Genomic DNA, 18549 nt, shown 5'->3' with positions numbered 1-18549 from the left:
GTGGTCGTGGGCAAAATCCAAAAGGCTTGATTATTGAGAGTGTTTAGGCTTTTTGAGGATTGTACTTAATTGTATGGCGGTTGTGTCCAAACACTGCAAAGACACATTTTTATGCAAATACCATATAAAAGTGAATTTTGCATCCGATGACCCCTTTAAGAAATGTGTCCTACCTTCAATGACATTTAGGACAACAGTGCAAACAGCCTTCCCATATTCATTTGAGGCGTAGCATTTGTAAGTGTCGACTTCATCACCACTGACATAAGGTATCTGCAAGTAAATATTCAGAGAAATGGGTTCGTAGCTTTGATTAATCCTGCATAATAATTGAATAACAATGATAAAGAAATGAACATTTGAAGGTAAAGTGTGTAATGTCGGAGAATTGTAAAAATAGTAATTACTGTTTACAAACAGGTTTCTTGACCACTCCCCCCAACCTCTACCACTGGCCAGCAAACAAGATGTCCCGCCCCAAAGTTGTGCCATTGGTTGTGACAATGTTGCTGTGTTAGGCTGCTCAAACAACAGAAAACAATGCCTTGATGGCACAGAGAAACTGAATTTACACTATCCGAGGGAATCAACCTACATGTCCTAATATGTCTCTTCATATTAATCTGTGATACAAGACATTTATTTTATAATTAAAACATTACACACTTCACCTTAAATATTGAGCAGTAGTTTAAAAGTAAGGCTAAAAGCCTGGTCATACCTCCAAAGTGTGTTCACTAGTTGTGGGGTCATATTTGTTCTGAAACTTTTGGGGATCATTCATTTCTCCTTTAGCTCTACGCCAGGTTACAGTGGGTGTTGGATTTCCATTCACTTTGGCTTTAAAAATGGCCAGCTTTCCTGTTTTACAAAGATTTAAATTTGAATTCTTTATCAGGTAAATATTGAAAGGCTTTCAAAAACAAATTGTGAAAATTATTGGGGTGTAGTATTCTTTTTTTAGAAGTCAACATAGCTCTTGTGCCTTGACATCACTGTCCTTGTTATGTCAAATGTGTGTTTTGTAGTAAATTACAGATTTTACAGTAATGTTACTTTCGTTCTTTTACAATAATGTGTACATTTATTTGTTCAGGTGCACTACTTGTCAAAAGTTTGTACACACTTAGCTAAATTTATGCATCTCCATTATGAAAAATGGTTGATGGCTTGAATGCTTGAAATTAGTTTTGTAGGCAAACATAAATTGAGCCTATGTGTGAATTTCTGTATAAAACAAACATTTTAATAACAAGTCAAACAAGTACCCGGCATACTGAAGACTATTTAAAATACGTCCCAGTTGGTTGGGTAGATATCCAGAGAACTAGCAATATTTCATGGTTTTACCCCTGGTTTCACAGACAAGGCTTAAGATAGTCCCAGACTAAAATGTATGTCATATCTCAAAATATGTCAGTGCCATTGTTTTGTCTCAAGATGCACACCAGTAATTTTTTTTTTTCTAAGGCATGTTTATAAAAGCTACTTAAATGTCCTCATTGAACTAAGGCCTAATCCTAGCTTAATCAAAAACCTGTCTGTGAAAACAGCCCTTAATGACTTTATTATTCTTATGAAATGGGGAAAATAGCAATGATAAAAATGAGTGTGTTAGAAAAGGTTACAGTTTTGACACTAGTGAGTTTTAGTGATTACCACACTAGCAAAGTCAAATAGTTTAAAAACAGGGAGAATAAATTGCACAAAATCCATAGCTCGAAATGTCAGATGTCATTAGATGTCATAAGTGTAAATGAAAGAATGCATTACACATTTGAGGTCTTGCTCTGTGCATTTCAAACTAGCATGAAATGGGATATATGCTATTTGATTTCCTTCCCTCTGTGCATATATAGCTGTTGTCACATGTTAAAGCGGTAGGACAAGCAGCAAACCTGATAAATCAGTCATACTATAAGTTAAGTCTGTATAGCTGCACAGCTTAGACATTTTGTGGAAGTAAATCTGTGTGGTAATCCTCTGTACGTGCTCATAGCTTGTTAATTTCACATCCAGGATCGTTTAGATCTCAACTGTCACCTCTAATCATATTTGCATTTACTTTTGCAGTTCCTTCTCCTTTAATGTGCTTACCTTCTTGAATGGTTAAAGCGATGGGTTTACGTGTGAAGTCGGGAGTAGTCATCCCCTCAGGAAGTTCCTCAAGATACTGTGTAATCATAACACCAGGAACCTTAGATCTCCTTTTGATGCCTGAGAGAATCCACATTCAGGGTACAATGTCAGAACTTTGGGGCGAAACTACAAAACAGCAGGTGCACAGGGACGTAACATGCTGAAGATTGATATTTGAACCACAAAAATGTCCTTCTTGATTTGCTTTACATGTGCATATTCTTGTTTGCTAGTTGTTGTTTTTTTAAATAGAGGAAAGAAATGGAAGAAAAGAAAAAGAAGAAATTGTTACTTCAGTGATTATTTCTCAGAGTAGGCTTATTTTTGAAAGTTAATTGTAGGCTAAGAATTTGCCTTAAATTTATACCATTATTACCCAAAAGATATAGTTCACTGAACACGCGTTGAACTTTGTGACCTTTTCTGTACTGAGATATGTTGACACACTAGTCTCGCGTAGCCAGATCTTTGCCTAGCGTCTCCTACCCGTAAATTTAGGTATGCGGATTCTAATAGCTGAACACATGCAGACAAACTTTTGGCAGAGTTTGCTTTATTCAACATGAGGGTGGCGCTCTAATGTTGATTGACAGGCTTTAAATACACAAGACACATGCATTCATGTAGAATGCTAGCTTAGAATTGCCTTAATGTAGTATTGCCTCTGGATTTTGTTTTAGATATTACAAGTCTGAGATCCGCCCCATTAGACCTTATTCACAGATGCGCCATCTTTGATTTTTAACGGGAATGAAAGAGGCTGTGAGGGATAGACATGCATCTCTTGAATGGGTTGTACTGTTATTTAATATGTTTTGGATTGTTCAAAAATAGCATAAATAACATTTTTTGTCAATGTCAGTAGACAAAAAACTCCCTACAATATTTAAGATGTGGAAAATTATAAGTGTTCTTGAAGCTTTATGCTGCTTTTTACAGAGGGTCCCATTGAAAACAGGGTAATTTTATCCCTCACAGCCTCACTTTCATAACGCTGCTCTGAATAAGGTCCATGGCTCTAAATAGAGCATGCTGCAGTTCCATATTTCACCACAGTTTACATTGGAAAATTGTGGGGCGCTGTAGAGCTGGGGAAGGGGACTCGGCCCCGCTTAGTATCATAGGCTATGCCTGCCGAAGCCAAACGTTAAAATGTAATATATCCTGCTAATTATACAACTCAAAATAGTCAAGAAAATCCGAAAAATATTTGTTACAGAATGCTGTACAATTTACAATTTATTATTGATTCAGTTTATAGAGGTCTTTGTTTTGGATGAATATTTTGGTGGTGCCCTTCACTGCCCCTCTGGCTGCCTTTGCCTAACGATAGCTGTAAACTTCACAAACTTTTGAAAACATAGCATTTAGTTTCTCCTCTAAGGCATCAGGCTGCAGAATCTGAACTTTTAAACATGTTTTTTGTACCTGGCAGACCGTTAAAGCTTGCCACACACTATACAGGCTCCCAGATAACCTCTAGAAGTCAGCAAATCAGATTCAGAATGACAGCAATCTGAACATTCATATGCACATTATAACGTTTGACTGGATATCATGATATGATATGATATGATATGATATGATATGATATGATATACTGGATATCATGACATGCATGCAGATTCAGGTTGCTGTCATTCAATTACCTTACCTTGTCTCCTAGGAGGGAGAATTTCCGGTCCTGGTACAGTATTGCCACAATATTACAGTACAACAGCAACAAAGGAAGGGGAAACAAAGAAGGAGAACACAAAATTGTGAATCCTGGCTTCTTTTTTTCTTTGACAGGATTACGGACAAACACAAATGTACTCAAAAATACAACCAAAAAACACTGGACAGGGGAGAAGACGGGGAGATTAAAGCAATAAAACATAATTATTCAATCCACTAAGGAGTTGAATGTGAGATTACAATAGACAAGACTAAAGAAAGAGCAGACAAACTTGGGAAGGGAATAAAAGTGTAAGTCCTGTTTCACACAGCATACATTAGCAGCAGTTTTTTTTTATTCTGGCTACAGTATTCCCACTGTAGCCTATAGCTGTGAGTTTCTATGCAAATCATATTTCAGCTGAAAATATAGGATACTATAAACCAAATTATCTGTTCTTTTCAAATATGGATCTTTTTCATGTACTGCAATATATAGCAAATTACATGAGTGAACATGTAATCACTTACCAGTTACATTTAGTAAATCTGGCATGATTGGAATACTTTATTTTGATTGGTCAATCACGGGTTTCAGCGGTGATCTGTCATCCATGGCAACGCTGTATCCTCATCCAGTAACTGAAACTGTTTTACTGTTATGTCTCGGGTCACAAATCAGTTATCAATTGTAGTGAACATCGACCCAAAGGTCTTGACATTAATATTACTGCAGTGTTCATCTGGTTGCTATCACTGATTGTTTTGTACATTGTAATGGACTATTTTTTCTTTTTTGACAAAAGTATTAATATACATGCACTACTTTTCTTGCATTTGCGGTGTGAAACAGGCCTGTTTTTAATGTCCTGCAATTGATATATTATTCACCCATCATAATAAAAAGAAGGGGTTATAAATAACATAAGAAAAAAAAGGAATAAATAATTTTATTAAATAAGGTAAAATAAATCCCCTCCTCAAAGCAAATGAAATAAATAAAAGCTAGAATTAATCAAAGAAATAATCAAAGAAAAGAAAATGTTAATTGGGTGGATTTGGTGGAAGTGGGGGGAAAAAACATGTAATGATGTAAACTGGTTTGTTGAAACGTAAGAGCTGTGAGTTGTGCATACAGGTTTGAATCCAGCCTGCTTCATTTCGCCCGCTCTTCTTTTCTCGCTCTATTTACTGTCCTTCACAACACAGACACTTCACATTCAGGTTGGTTGATGGTCGTCCCTCGCATCCATGGTTACGCGATTCAAAGAAACCCATACTGAATGACAGCAAATGCTCACAGGGCTGTTTAGTGAGCTTCCAGATGAAGGGCACACTAGGCACTGATAAAGGCTCTGATTTCATAAGCCACATTCATAGTCTCTTCTTCATTTGCATCTTGTGCACAGTGGCCAGTTTCCAAACCCACAACCTACAATTTTAACCAGCTGTTTGATCATTCATGTGTTTAAATTAATTTGTGTGGCTAGGTTAGATTCAACACTTGCTTTTATCTCACTATCTTGCTCTTGTAACCCCTCAGGGGCCGATATATTATTCACTTTGCCATGGAGAGGAGGTCATTAGATTTTTAGCTGGAAAATCCGGCGTTGCCTTTTAACACAGCTGCTTACCATGGAAGAACTTTTCCAAATGAGACTCATGTCCTATCAAGTGTGTCAAATTCCATTGCTATACTCTCATCATTATGAATACAATGAAAACTGATTAACTAAATTACATCCTCTGGGAATAGTTACCATTAAGAAAGAGAAAGAATTACACAACAAAAAAAGGAATGTTTTTTTCAACATCATCCGTGTTTCTCCACTAGAAAGTCTTCATGGAGAACATGGCTGGATTTGTTGTTTCAGTAATTCAGTAATAGAGCACTTGGACAAGGTTCGGTGCCGGTGTCAGCCTGCCATATGGGAGAGAGAACAATTATATTGTTCTTACCGCCTTGCCCGGCAGCAGTTGGATCTAAAACCTTGGCTTTTTTCATCATCTTGATGCAGTCCAATGGCTCAAGAATTCAGAAGTATCTCTGGGTAAGAGAAAAGCAATATGAAAGGTCAATTTAATTTCAGTCTTATTAAACATTTGGAAAGATTAAAATGTTTGCACGGGATGCAATTAGAAGCTGTATGAAAAAGCTAATTTTATAAATCAATCAGTCTAGGATATTCGGCCCATGTGCTTCTGAAGAGTTTATCCCCATTAAGCAGACACCTCGAAATAGGTGCAACTAGTATTTGCACATTTAAATAACCTATTAAGTCCACACAGTTTTAATGAAAAGAGCAATTCAGGTGAAATAGGCACAAAGACGGAGCAAAGTAGGACGGCAGTTATCCCATCTGTTGGGATGTGATGCAGTGTGACAGTGCGGTGCATTATGTTCCATTAGAGAGGCTTTGGGCCTAGTCAGCAAAACTTTCACGGCTCTAGTCATTCATCTTTTCAAATCCACTCACATATACAGTTCAGATCCAGTCAGTGTGTCCTCACAAGTATGCCAGCACTAGCATAGCACTAATATGGGATTTTGACATGTTTGGATTTAACTGTCTACTGTAGGGAGACAAATTGGCTTTGAGGAGGAGAGCTGAACATATTTTAGTGAGCATGTGTTCGAGATTTTTAGCATTGTTCCAAAACCTAGTGTGCTGTCTACTGCCTACATAGGGGGTGTCACACATGATGTACAGTATGCATCCATTTGTGCTGTTTTAAATGTTTTTTCTGTGAACACAAGACATACATATTTGACTCATGTGCACTGAGTCTTTAGACACAAGGTAGCTAGCTCCTTGTGAATAAAGGAACGCATCCTTAAATGTAAAAGGGGCCTAAGGCAGGATCCTAATTGAAATAAAAAATTATAAGTGCCTGAATTGCTACCCTGCATGCCACACAAAAATAGTGCTTGTTGCGTTAATCACTAACAATTGTTTTCAACAGAATTAGCCGTTAGCATGTTGCTAAGATAACAGTCAAATAGTCTATGCAATATATATATATCACACAGCGTAATATTTCAGTAAAATAGGTAATTTTTAATTAAAGGGGCTATATGTAGAATTCACAAACCCTTTACATTAGTGACACTGGTCGTGGTTAAGTGAACTGCAGCCAGGTCTTGAAATTCCAGGTCTGAATTTCAAGACCTGGAAATTCAGTACTTTTTTAGAGCGCCCCCTACCATATAACAGTGAAAACACAGAAAGACAGAAAATTCCATCAATGGTGGGGAAAGAGTTAAGAAAACATCTGATCTTAGTGATGTGGATGTGTTTGAACCAGCTCTGCAATTCACCGGCATCATGTCGACAGATGAGGTAAATAAAATTACACTGTTATGATAATTTGATTATAAATTATTTGATTCATACTCTAGACTATATAGATCTGGCTATGTGTTTGAATTAATCACTGGAATAGCCTTCCTGATATTGTACGAGACTCAGACTCGCTGTCCCAGTTTAAAACTAGATTAAAGACGCATCTCTTTAACCAAGCATTCACTTAATGCTTAACCTTTGATACTACTGCTGAATCAGTTCGAATGCATTAACATTATGAACATCAGCTATGCTAATTATTTCCCATCTGCTCTTCTGCTGTTATCTCGGGACGCTAGTCCCGAGGTAAATAGCGTTCGTCAGCTCCAGTTTGTATCCAGCCTCTCACGGAGACTTCAGATGCCCCAACGCCTGTGAAGAGACGACTCGACGCCTGTGAAGAGACGACTCAAAGCCGGCGATATGTTATGCCATAAATTAATACTTGATTAACTAACTGTATTTTTCTATGTACATTTCCGAAATGCAATTTCTGTAAAGCTGCTTTGAGACAATGTGTATTGTGAAAAGCGCTATACAAATAAATTTGAATTGAATTGAATTGAATTAATCAATCCCTTTTCTTTGGAGGAAATATTGACATTAAAGTACATAATAGCTTTTTCAGCATTAACCTGAACATGTAAGCATTTATTCCATGTGTCCTTAAACAGAAGAGAGACTCTCAGGAGCACGTTAAACATCACATCCTTTCAATTTTCCTGGCAAAAACATCCTTAAAAAGTCCTTAAAAATCAGGCATTAGACAAACTTTTTTAAGTTTCATTGCAAGCTTTTTACACATTGGCACCAAAAAGGTGATTAAGCTATGCAAATTCTATAGCCCCCTTACTTGAAACAATTTTCATGAATAGTTTTCAGTACTGAATAATACATTTTTTAAATTCTTCACACAGCTCATTGCAGTGCATTACAGGATTTCCTCACTGAAAGTTAATTTCTCAATGAAAGCTAAGTTTGGCCAAACAGGGTGAAATGCTGTTTAGGTTGGCAGTCGACTAGGTTTTGGACAGAGCTTGTTTATTTGGAATGATCTTGTAATCTAGGGCCTTCAATGACTCTTGTCCTACTCTAGTCATTGACTCCTGCAAATGGTAGTCTCAACCTCATCTCAGAAACAGAACAACGCAGGTTGTTTTATGCATTGGGTATCTTTTTTCATAAATAACTCTATGAAATTGCATTCTGTGCTACATCAGTCATCTGACCGAGTGGCATATTCCATACACAATACCATGCTGATTGGCCTCTTATACACACTGCACAGAGCATAATGGGATATAAATGCAAGCGTTTTGTGGATCACAAGCTACTGAAATCTGACATTTGAGTGTCATCCTTCAACATGCATGTGATTCATTGCACTCACTATTATGCACGGTTTGGCTTGCCATTTCTGCTGGCATTAAACCTGCCAGCTATTATTTCAATTGGTTGCATCATGAATAACACTATGACAGTTATATTACTGCTTCGGATACAAATTTTGCTTATAATTATCAGCCTCAAGTTGAACAATTGAATGCATTTACTGAAGTCATGGTAACACTTTACAATAAAGTTCATAAAATGAATTTACATTAAGCATCATGAACTGAAATGAACAGCATTTATTAATCTAGTTCAATAGAGTGTTCATTTCTACATACATTTATACCATTTAAAGTTGCATAAATTAGCATTGTTCATGAATTATCTTATTAACAACAAGCAATAGTATATTTATCAATTAAAATATCAACACTAACCTAGATTTATGAATGCTGTAAAAAAATGTTGTTATTTGATGATACCTAATGCATTTCAATAAGGTTCAATTCATAAAATTAGTTAAAGTTTTACCAAAAATGCGATATCTATTATTCCACTGGTCTCACATGGTGGGTCTGATAGCATCACAGACTGCCATGAAAAAACAATGCTAAATAGAAATAAAAAAAGAAAAGTAACATTTATACTATGGTATCGCAAAAAAAAAAATACCATAAGCTCTTACTAGGGAGGAGATTACACTTCCCGTATCTTTTGTTGTTCAAAAGCTGTGCGTCAAGCCAAATACATTATTTTGGTGCAAATTCATCTTTCACTTAGTAGAAGCAGCCAAATTCACGCACAGGTTGAGACATCACCCATTCTCAAAAAAACATGGACGAAATAACATAAGGTAGAACAAACTGGGCCTAGACTAAATTAAATACAGATCAGTTTAAGCGAGAGTAAACATGGATTGTGCCAACCACAATTTGTTTTGGGCAGAGAGCATAAAACCATCAAAATTCAAGAGGCATGTAGAAAACTAAATTGTCAATTTCCCTTAGTTTTGTATGAGAAACGCTTTCAGTATTGTGTAACTTGATGTCCAGTGTAAAATCTGGCTGCAAGAACAAAATTATTTGAGAAACACCCATTCATGCAAATTCTCTGATTACAGCACAAGGTATTCAGAAAGACAAATTATTTGAACACCCATGCCAGTTTTCAGTAAGTCCTAAGCAGCCCTTGGCTTCAGCACATTTTGGAAAATGAGCTATCTAACCCTCCTGAGCAAAATACCCCGACACTGAAGCTTGCCAAGCTGAGGGTATTCAGTTTACACGCAACCTGAGCTTCACACCACTCAGCGCAAGCACATGCTTATATGGGGACAAGAAAGCACTTCATTTCACTGCCATCTTGGGCATTCTACGCCTAAATGTAGGTATATTTCCATCTTAATGAAAAAATTAGTGGTTTATTGTGCAAAGTTCGCCTGTGTTAGTATAGCTTCCAGGGGTTTCCACCTGTATTTCAGATCAGAAGAACTGCTGCATAAAAGGAGACATTTTCATCGTGCTGAGAAACCGGTGAGAAGTTATGAAGCATGAGAAGCCATGCTTCAAAACATAATTACATGCCAGCGGCAGGCCGTGCTGTATAGCAGTAATAACAGTGCATGAGTAAACTACCACTTCACATGACTATATGAAAAGCAAGTCTAATGACATGCTCAAGTTTTAAACTATACCACTAACCTTTTTTTCCTCTCTGTGAATTGCCCTGCTGACATGTTTAGTAAGACACAGTCATTTGTCAAATGATAGGCTACCATACCAGCCTAGCGCAGCCCTCGGTTGGTGCTAGTTATTTACATTTCGAGAAACCGGCGAAGTTCTGTAAGAGAGCCACTTAGGAAGTAATAGCATGCATATCATTAACGTGCAATGTACTAGCAAGGTGATATTTATGCGCACACCAATGGGTAAGTTGTGCTTTCTAAAATGTCTAAAATTACATTCTCCAAAATTGACACATTTTTAGAGGTATTTAACCATCATGAGGAAAATGTTAATAAAAATAAATCTAATTTTCACAACAGGGATTATTTTAGTAATCGCCTAATCCCAGCAGTTCATAAGTAATTTTCTCAAACAGCACACTAGCCAGGCATGCATTAAATGCAATATTGATGGGAGCAAGTCTATTTTTCCTTTTAGGGAAGGCTGGCAATGAGCCCCTTAGGTCTTAGATTGAAGCAACACATGCTTTAGGTGAGGAAATGACCACATTATAAATCAGCCTGCTTGTCAGTACTTTATTTAGAGTACAGAAGATGCGATTCCACAGGGTGTTTAAGTGAGCAAAATGACCTTTAGTAATAGGCAAAGCCAATTTTGCTCTGTCTATCACCGTCCTATATTTCTCTGATTGGCGATAAAATCTCTCCCTCTGTCCTTTCAGCCTTGCCCAGTTAAAATGGCTCCTGTGGATAGACTCTCCAGGTTTCTCAAATGTCCCCATGCACCTCTTAACTCTGTGTGCAGATAAAAATCTGTGGCTCCCAGAAGACATCATTTAAAGATAAATGAATGTCTGCCAGTGACAAGCTTAACTGGTAAATAATAATTGATGAGCCAATTTGTTGTTTATTTCCAGTTTCTATATTTCAGGAAGAGCTTTAAAATGTTCAGATGTGTTTTCAGCACTTCACCACATAAAGCATCAATGCAGAAGCCAGCATTAGGAGATTGTGTGGATTCACGTTATAGTCACACTGAATATTTTAAAGCAACTCCCATAGGTACAGTGCACATTAAGATTTTATTGTTCCATAAGGTCTTGTTTTTTTTTTTCGTACACAGCTTCTACTTCATTTCTGTCACACCGATATTTTTGTAAATTCTGTATCTTGTAAATTATATGTTTAATATGATATATTGAGGTTGTGTTTTTGAGAGTTAGTAAGTAAAATTTGAATAATTCACATTTCACATTTAGCAACCAGAACGTTGAATCCAGGTACGAAATAGGTGCGATATCCCACATTATTGACCGCTACACCATCACTTACATGCTTGTTTTTTCCCTACCATTGCATTTTCCATTACAATAGCATCATTCGCATGATTTGTTAAAAACTCAAAAGCACTGAAAATGATCAGTTCAATGATCACTGAAAAACGAATCATTCGTCGGAAGATATTATTATTTTTATTTTAAATGTTACATGGCACATCTGTCATGGACATCTACCCAATGATTCAAAATCCTTCATGTACATTGGCTTCGTTTGATGTGATACTTGTATCTATAGTTAGAACATCTCTGCAACTGTTCTGATTTGACTTCATGCCACCTGACTAGCAGCTATCACAGATTCCAGACTCCGAAACCCAAGTCGGGAAGACCAACTCGAACGATTCTGATGTGTCGCCACCAAATTAGTTGTAAGAAACTGCATTTAAAACATCTATGTTATGTCCAATAATGTTATGAGACTGTATAAAGTAAGTCTATAAACAGGGAGTAAATCTTAAAACCAGAAGAAGATCATTTTAGAGTTTAGAGGTGTCAGAACTTAAAGTAACATGAGGTTGTCAGCTCTGCATTGTAAAAACTCCACAGGCGTTATATTAAGTCAAAGTACATTCATAGTTCAGTACACCCAACAGAGCAAAAAACTTAGTTTGTGTTCCGTAGAAAACATACAAGTTTCTGTTCAAGGTACACAGGGTGGCGAGAGCCTTTGGCACAATACAAAGGTATAAAGCTCTTATTGTTTTCTTGTTCTTTGTGCATGTCTCTCAGTTCTGTCACAACAACAACAAAAAGACTAAAAAAAAATCCATACCTGTTCACAGTTCTCTGTGCTCCTCTCTTGCTTCTTTCAAAGTGCTCTGGCCTCTTCTGATATTTGAGTGCTGCTTCCAAGTTGTCCAAGGTAATAAATCCTGTGTGTGTGTGTGTGTGTGTGTGTGTGTGTGTGTGTGTGTGTGTGTGTGTGTGTGTGTGTGTGTGTGTGTGTGTGTGTGTGTGTGTGTGTGTGTGTGTGTGTGTGTGTGTGTGTGTGTGTGTGTGTGTGTGTGTGTGTGTGTGTGTGAGTGTGTGAGTGTGTGTGTGTGTGTGTGTGTGTGTGTGTTGTGCCATGTATTCAACCTCGTCTTCCGCCAAAAGCAAGTTCTCCTATTGGAGGGGAGGGTCTCTGGGAAGAATCCTCATTCCTGTTGAAACCTTACTGTTATGAAATTACTTTTGAAATTATTTCATCTTGATCTTACCTGGGAACAGCATAGTTTTACGTCAGTTTGACAGTCAAATACCGGAATGAATTGTCGAATTAGGGTTTATTTTAGGCTTTATGCTTTAATCAGCTTTGATTAACTTAATAGTTTAAAAAAAAATATATATATATATATATATATATATATATACTGATATCTCAGCAGTGTGGTTGATGTTCTGCTCTTTAATAAAAAGAAATAATTTGCAATACAACTTAAATGTACTGGTAATGTTACTGATAAAAATGAAGCATTTTATGCCGTTAGCTGCACAGAGAACATGTTGTGATCTAATACAAAAATACAGAGTGTTCTTACAAGCACCACTTGTGTTTTTTCAAAACAATCATAGATTTTAAAACATCATCTTTTTCTTTTATGAAAATCTTTATTTTTAAGAGTATAAAGAACCTTTAGTGTAAGGGAAAGGCTCCATGGATGTTAAAGGTTCTTTGTGGAACCGTTAATGCCAATAAAGAACCTTTATTTTTGAGTGATGCACATAATCTTTTTTAAAAAAATGTATTGCAAATCCCTAAAAGTTTTTTCTATGCAAAAAATATCCCAGATTGTTTGGTCTAAGACTTTTGGACTTTATGCACGTATCTTATATATGTGACATAACATTATGAATCAGCCTTGAAAAAATAGCCAATCATAAAATACATGACATTATTATTTTACATAATTATATTAATTAAGTAAACAATCCCCTAGGCAATTATGTTTGTGAGTTTATCATTTGGTTACAACCATGGAGTGGAGCACAGATTGCATTTAGGTGTTAGGAAAGATACACTCCTCTCATTTCAGCCAGATAAATGAGGCATTTGTGTTACAACATAAATATAATCTCCTCTATAATTATCAGCATGTGTTTATTGCCACATTTTAGATGTAAAAAGTATAGTGTGCATTAGTGTGTCCATGTTAGTTTGTTGATACTCATGTTTCACTGTAATCTCCTTGACATTCTCTGCGTTCAGCTCCTGTGTACTTGGAATTAAACCCAACTAATAAACCACTGAATTCCGAGTGTAACGGCTTGGATGTTCCGAACAGCAGAACCACGTGAAGGCTGACCTGGAGCACACATGGTAAAAGATGTTTTCATGTGGGAAAATATGGCTAATCCTCATGGAGTCATGACCGACAAAGGCCACTGGGTCACGAGTTTTTATTACCTTCTCATTAAACTGCACCATGGCCTTGCTGCTAAGTCTACAAATGGAAGCAGGACGAATGAGTAACATTGTGCGCTGAGCAAAGTTATGTAGGATGGTCTACATCGAAGAAGCGTGTTCTTTGTTGATGAGTGATTGATTGTTATTAGGCGCTCAGTTACAAATCGTATTGACCTTTTTCTCAGATTTCCGGGTTTCTAAGAAGCAGAAGTCGTCATAGTTGCATAAACGTCCATAGCGGTGAATGATACATTAACTATTTTTATGTTGTGTTCCCAATAGTATTTTCACAACTTTCAAAAAGATGGAAAAAAATAGAGAGAGATTGAAAACGGCAGTCAGAAAAGAGAAAGATGTAAATTTTACCATCAGCCTCTGTATTAGAGTTTTTCTAGCAGGCTAAAGTTAGCATTTCCCAGAAAAAATATGACTAAAATAACATTAAAAAAACTTATAGGTTGACACTAAAACAATTTGTTGTCCTTTTTTCTCTTTAATACACAGCAACCACTGTGGAAGTGGATGACGTAATCCCCAGCTAGAAAAACACATGACCCTTTCACATATTTGTTGGACATTCTTGCATAGCCAGACCTTCAGACTGGCTGCAGAAAGTCTGGAAACCATATCAGATTTCATTGGCCAAGGACTGCCCATGAGGACCTGCAAAGCAACCAATTTACAGTTCATTTTGTTAAGCGTCATGTTAAGGTGTGATGTCCCTAAAATAACAGACTGCCGTGCATTCATTCAAAAAAGGTTCGCAAGTTTACTGCAACAATGTGAACTTCACATACTTTTAAAAATCCAGCATTTAGTTGATCCTGATAAACGTTCATTGTTACAGTTGTAAACACGATGGTATTCTTCTTCACTGAGAGGTTTGGCGTTAAAATGGCTTTGTTTCCAGGTGGTCCGTTAAAGAACTCGACACACACTTCTCCGGGAAATCCCGGAGAATTCAACCAATCAGATGACGACTGATTGACACTCCAGCAGTGTTTCCTATTTTGTGTGCCATATGCATCCGACGGTCCGTGATTGTTTCCATGACTCCATCCATACTCTCCTCTTTCGCTTTATCCCTGTTTTTTAGCGCACATAAAAAACACAATTGACAAAGTGTGATTCATCTTGCTCTATATTTGTTTACCAGCGCATGCTGATGACGTTTTATCATTCTATACAAACTTGCGTCGTATCTACGACTGAATTGGTGCCATCACCAGTCTACATACATGTCGTACCCAAGTTTATTAGATCCATGTCGTACACTGTAATTTGTAATGATCTTATAGGATTGCCAAAATCGCACATACTGTACATCGCACAGTTTTAGCAGGCATAAAACACAAGCTTATTGCGACTGCTTCATTAACGTAACACTCATTGCGACCCATTTAACAGATGCATAATTTTATGGTAAATTAGAACAGCCTGAACCAGTGACAGACAATTACAATACAGTGAAATAATCAACTAACTATTACCAATTATCTAGTCCTCGCTCTAAACATGAATAAAAACTAATCATAACTTGAGCATAGAACTGCAGTTTTAGTTCTTCTCACATTTGACGAAGTTCATGTGTCAAATGTGCCAATCAAAATGTGGTCGTGAAACAGATTGTCTGTAACTAAAATGCTGCTACAGTATACAGACTAATATTAATGCTAGAAAGCCAATGCTTTGCACTTGGTAATTAGATTATTTTGTTCATGGAAGCACTAATACTAATGTATGTTAATACAAAATAATAATTATGTTAAACATGTAATAAATGTAATATTTGCACCTTCAGTGATGGTTTGCATTTGGTTTACAAGTTTCCATTTATACAGTATATGACGGTCTCTAACGAGTGAACACAGCTGGCGGCCCTGGTAGTAAATGAACAATGTTCAGAGAAGTACAGCATTGCCATACACATTGAATGCCATGTTGCACGACTATAATGTTCTGCATTGTTGTCTCTGTTGTATTCTATTCTGAAGTTCAAAAGGAAGTAGTAAACTGAATCCTGCAAGAAGTCAACTATGATTTTTAATTAATATATACATCTGTTATAGAAGATCTAACCGAATATGTAGATTTTTGTATTAAATGACTTATGCTTGTTAGCATTGAGGATACATACACTGTAAAAAAAAAAATCCCCGTAAAAAAACGGTAAATCTCTGGCAGCAAAGTTTCCAGACGGATTCCGTTAAATTACAGCAAATAACCATTTCTCAAAATTACATGCAAAAACCGTAAAAATACAGAATTTACCTTACACTGTAAAAAATTATCGTGATTTTAACGGTAAAAGACTGTAAAAATGCTACAGTGCAAAACTGTTAATTGGTTAACAGAAAGTTTCCTTACTATATACGGTAAATAACTGTGATAGATCTAACGGTACATTTAATGTAATTTTACTGTAAAATACCGTTAAATTTACAGTTTTTGAAAGTGAAAAAGAACAACTCATTGTATAATTTACAGTGAAAAACCGTAAATTGACATTCCCACAATTCCCTGCGTGACACTTCACATTTTATGTATTTTTATTGAAATAACTGTTTCTTCTTAGTTTTCTTAGTTCTTTTCTAATCAGTTATGTACATTAGGGTTTTATGTCACATTTAATGTTGTTAAATTAATGTTTATTGCATTTTTATAATTTCATGTGTGTTACCGTGATGGTGTTTAATGTTTGTGCGAATGACACTGTGCAGCTTCTATATAATATTATTAACTTTCTTGTGGAAGATTGCTTGTGATAAGCTTTGATTTATCACGTGACTCTCATCACTGCTGTGGTGATTGTTGGTTGTCAGTGTATTACAATGGTACAAAACAGATATTAATACTTCAATGGGTTGGTAAATTAACATTAAATCAGATTATGAAATACGGTTTATTACTGTAAATTTTACGTTAAGTCTGTAAAACCAATAACGTTGATACTGTATTTTTGACGGTAAAGTTCTGGTAACCACAGCTGCCGGTTTTATTCCGTAAAAACAACGGGATTTTTTTTTACAGTGTACAGTCAAAATTGATTAAATTACAGTATATTACTGTTGATAATGGCTTATTAAACCGTGGAAAAACATTAGCATACATTACCACACGCGCACAAAGCCACGCAATGTGCAGCAACGCAGATTTGAAAAAATATTCATAAAAGACATAAAATATACATGAAATTAGGGGAGAATAATACAAATGATGATCACAATGAGCATCTTGCAAGACAAGATTAAAAGACCATAATGATTCAATAGGCCTGCCTACTGTACATTGTACAAATACTAGCCTATTGAATCATTATAGTATTTTATTTCTTGTTATTATTTAACCTTAAAACTCACCTTAACCCCCTTAATGATCTTAAAGGAAAACTTGTAAAACCAAAATACAAGCAATTACCTGTAAATTTAATGGTGAACCTTTAAATTACAGCAAATATCAATAAAATAACAGGCATTCACTGTATAGGCTAATGACAAAACGGCAAAATTCTGTAAAAAAATACAGATATTTACCTGTAAATTTACATTCTTTTCTTACAGTGTTTTTAAAGATATTTTTGTTACTTATTATGTCGAAAATGTACTGTTTTAATATATTAAGGAAATAAAACGGATGTGATCTTTTGCATGAATTAATAAAAAACAGTGGCCTCAACATAATATGCAACTTATAATTGTCTTGATCCGGCATTATTCTCTATCTTAAACCACCTCACTTGTTAATTAATTAAAACGAAAAATGAAATGAAAAAGTCAATTATTTTTTTCCAGGGTGTTAATTTATGGTGCATGTGCAAATGAGGATGGAAGTGGAAAAAGTTGGATTTCAAGGTGTTAATCAATCTGCAAATAAAGTGATTAGCCATGTACATTTTTTCTGGACTAAATAACAAAGATGAGTCATTGCAAGAAATGTATTTCAATGCAGACAAATATTTGTGAACTAGGAATAGTGGTTATATGAGACAAGATTGATCACTTTTGATCAGTCCAACATACACTGTATAATTCAACCACCGCTGCATGTCTGAATCTTGTGCCATGTTCTGAAGGGCTCATTTGTTTGGATGCCTTCTTTCTAGACCTAGTACATATAAAAATGATAATAATAATAATAATACATAACACTTTACAATAAGGTTTATTAGTCAACATTAGTTAACTACATTAGTTAGCATGAACTAATAATGAACTGCACATATACAGCATTTATTCATCTTTGTTAATGTTAATTTCAACATTTACTAATACTTTATTAAAATCTTGTTAACATTAGTTAATGCACTGTGAACTAACATGAGCAAACAATGAACAGCTGTATTTTTATTAAGTAATGTTAACAAAGATTAATAAATACAGTAACAAATGTATTTATCAATGCCATGAATGTTAGTTAATACATTAACTAATGTACATTATTGTAAAGTGTTACCAATAATAATATTATTAACACACAAAGTAAAGTATATGATCCTTTTTTGAAAGTAAATTAAATGATATTACGGTAAAGAAATATTACAGTGTCAAGTCTATGCTTTAGCAAGAGATAAAGGTCAGGCACTGAGACCAGATTTCATTTGGTGGTGGTGATTAAGACTTTATGAGAACCACATTTTCCTCAACTGCGAATCCAACATGTGGATTTATA

At 35.8% G+C, this 18549-nt stretch overlaps 1 protein-coding gene across 3 annotated transcripts in view; it reads right to left on the bottom strand.

Moving 5' to 3' along the window:
* Positions 1 to 12568, bottom strand: part of igfn1.1 (immunoglobulin like and fibronectin type III domain containing 1, tandem duplicate 1) — a 37442-nt gene extending 24874 nt beyond the window's left edge. Inside the window, exons 1-6 of one of the 3 annotated variants that reach the window (XM_077198000.1) lie at positions 12268 to 12568; positions 5755 to 5842; positions 3794 to 3823; positions 2098 to 2217; positions 722 to 861; positions 174 to 273 (exon numbers count right to left, since the gene is read on the bottom strand). In XM_077198000.1, the coding sequence (XP_077054115.1) occupies positions 174 to 273; positions 722 to 861; positions 2098 to 2217; positions 3794 to 3823; positions 5755 to 5803 (439 nt within the window). In that variant the 5' untranslated portion in view covers positions 5804 to 5842; positions 12268 to 12568. The remainder of the gene's footprint in view (positions 1 to 173; positions 274 to 721; positions 862 to 2097; positions 2218 to 3793; positions 3824 to 5754; positions 5843 to 12267) is intronic. The other 2 variants (XM_077197999.1, XM_077198001.1) reach the window with 2 other exon arrangements.
* Positions 12569 to 18549: the final 5981 nt, after the last annotated feature.

The sequence above is a fragment of the Siphateles boraxobius genome, unplaced genomic scaffold, assembly GCF_051911475.1.
Source record: "Siphateles boraxobius isolate OS27281-9 unplaced genomic scaffold, OSU_SipBor_1 41, whole genome shotgun sequence".
NCBI classification, from domain to species: domain Eukaryota; kingdom Metazoa; phylum Chordata; class Actinopteri; order Cypriniformes; family Leuciscidae; genus Siphateles; species Siphateles boraxobius.
This window is presented reverse-complemented; position numbering and strand designations above follow the sequence as displayed.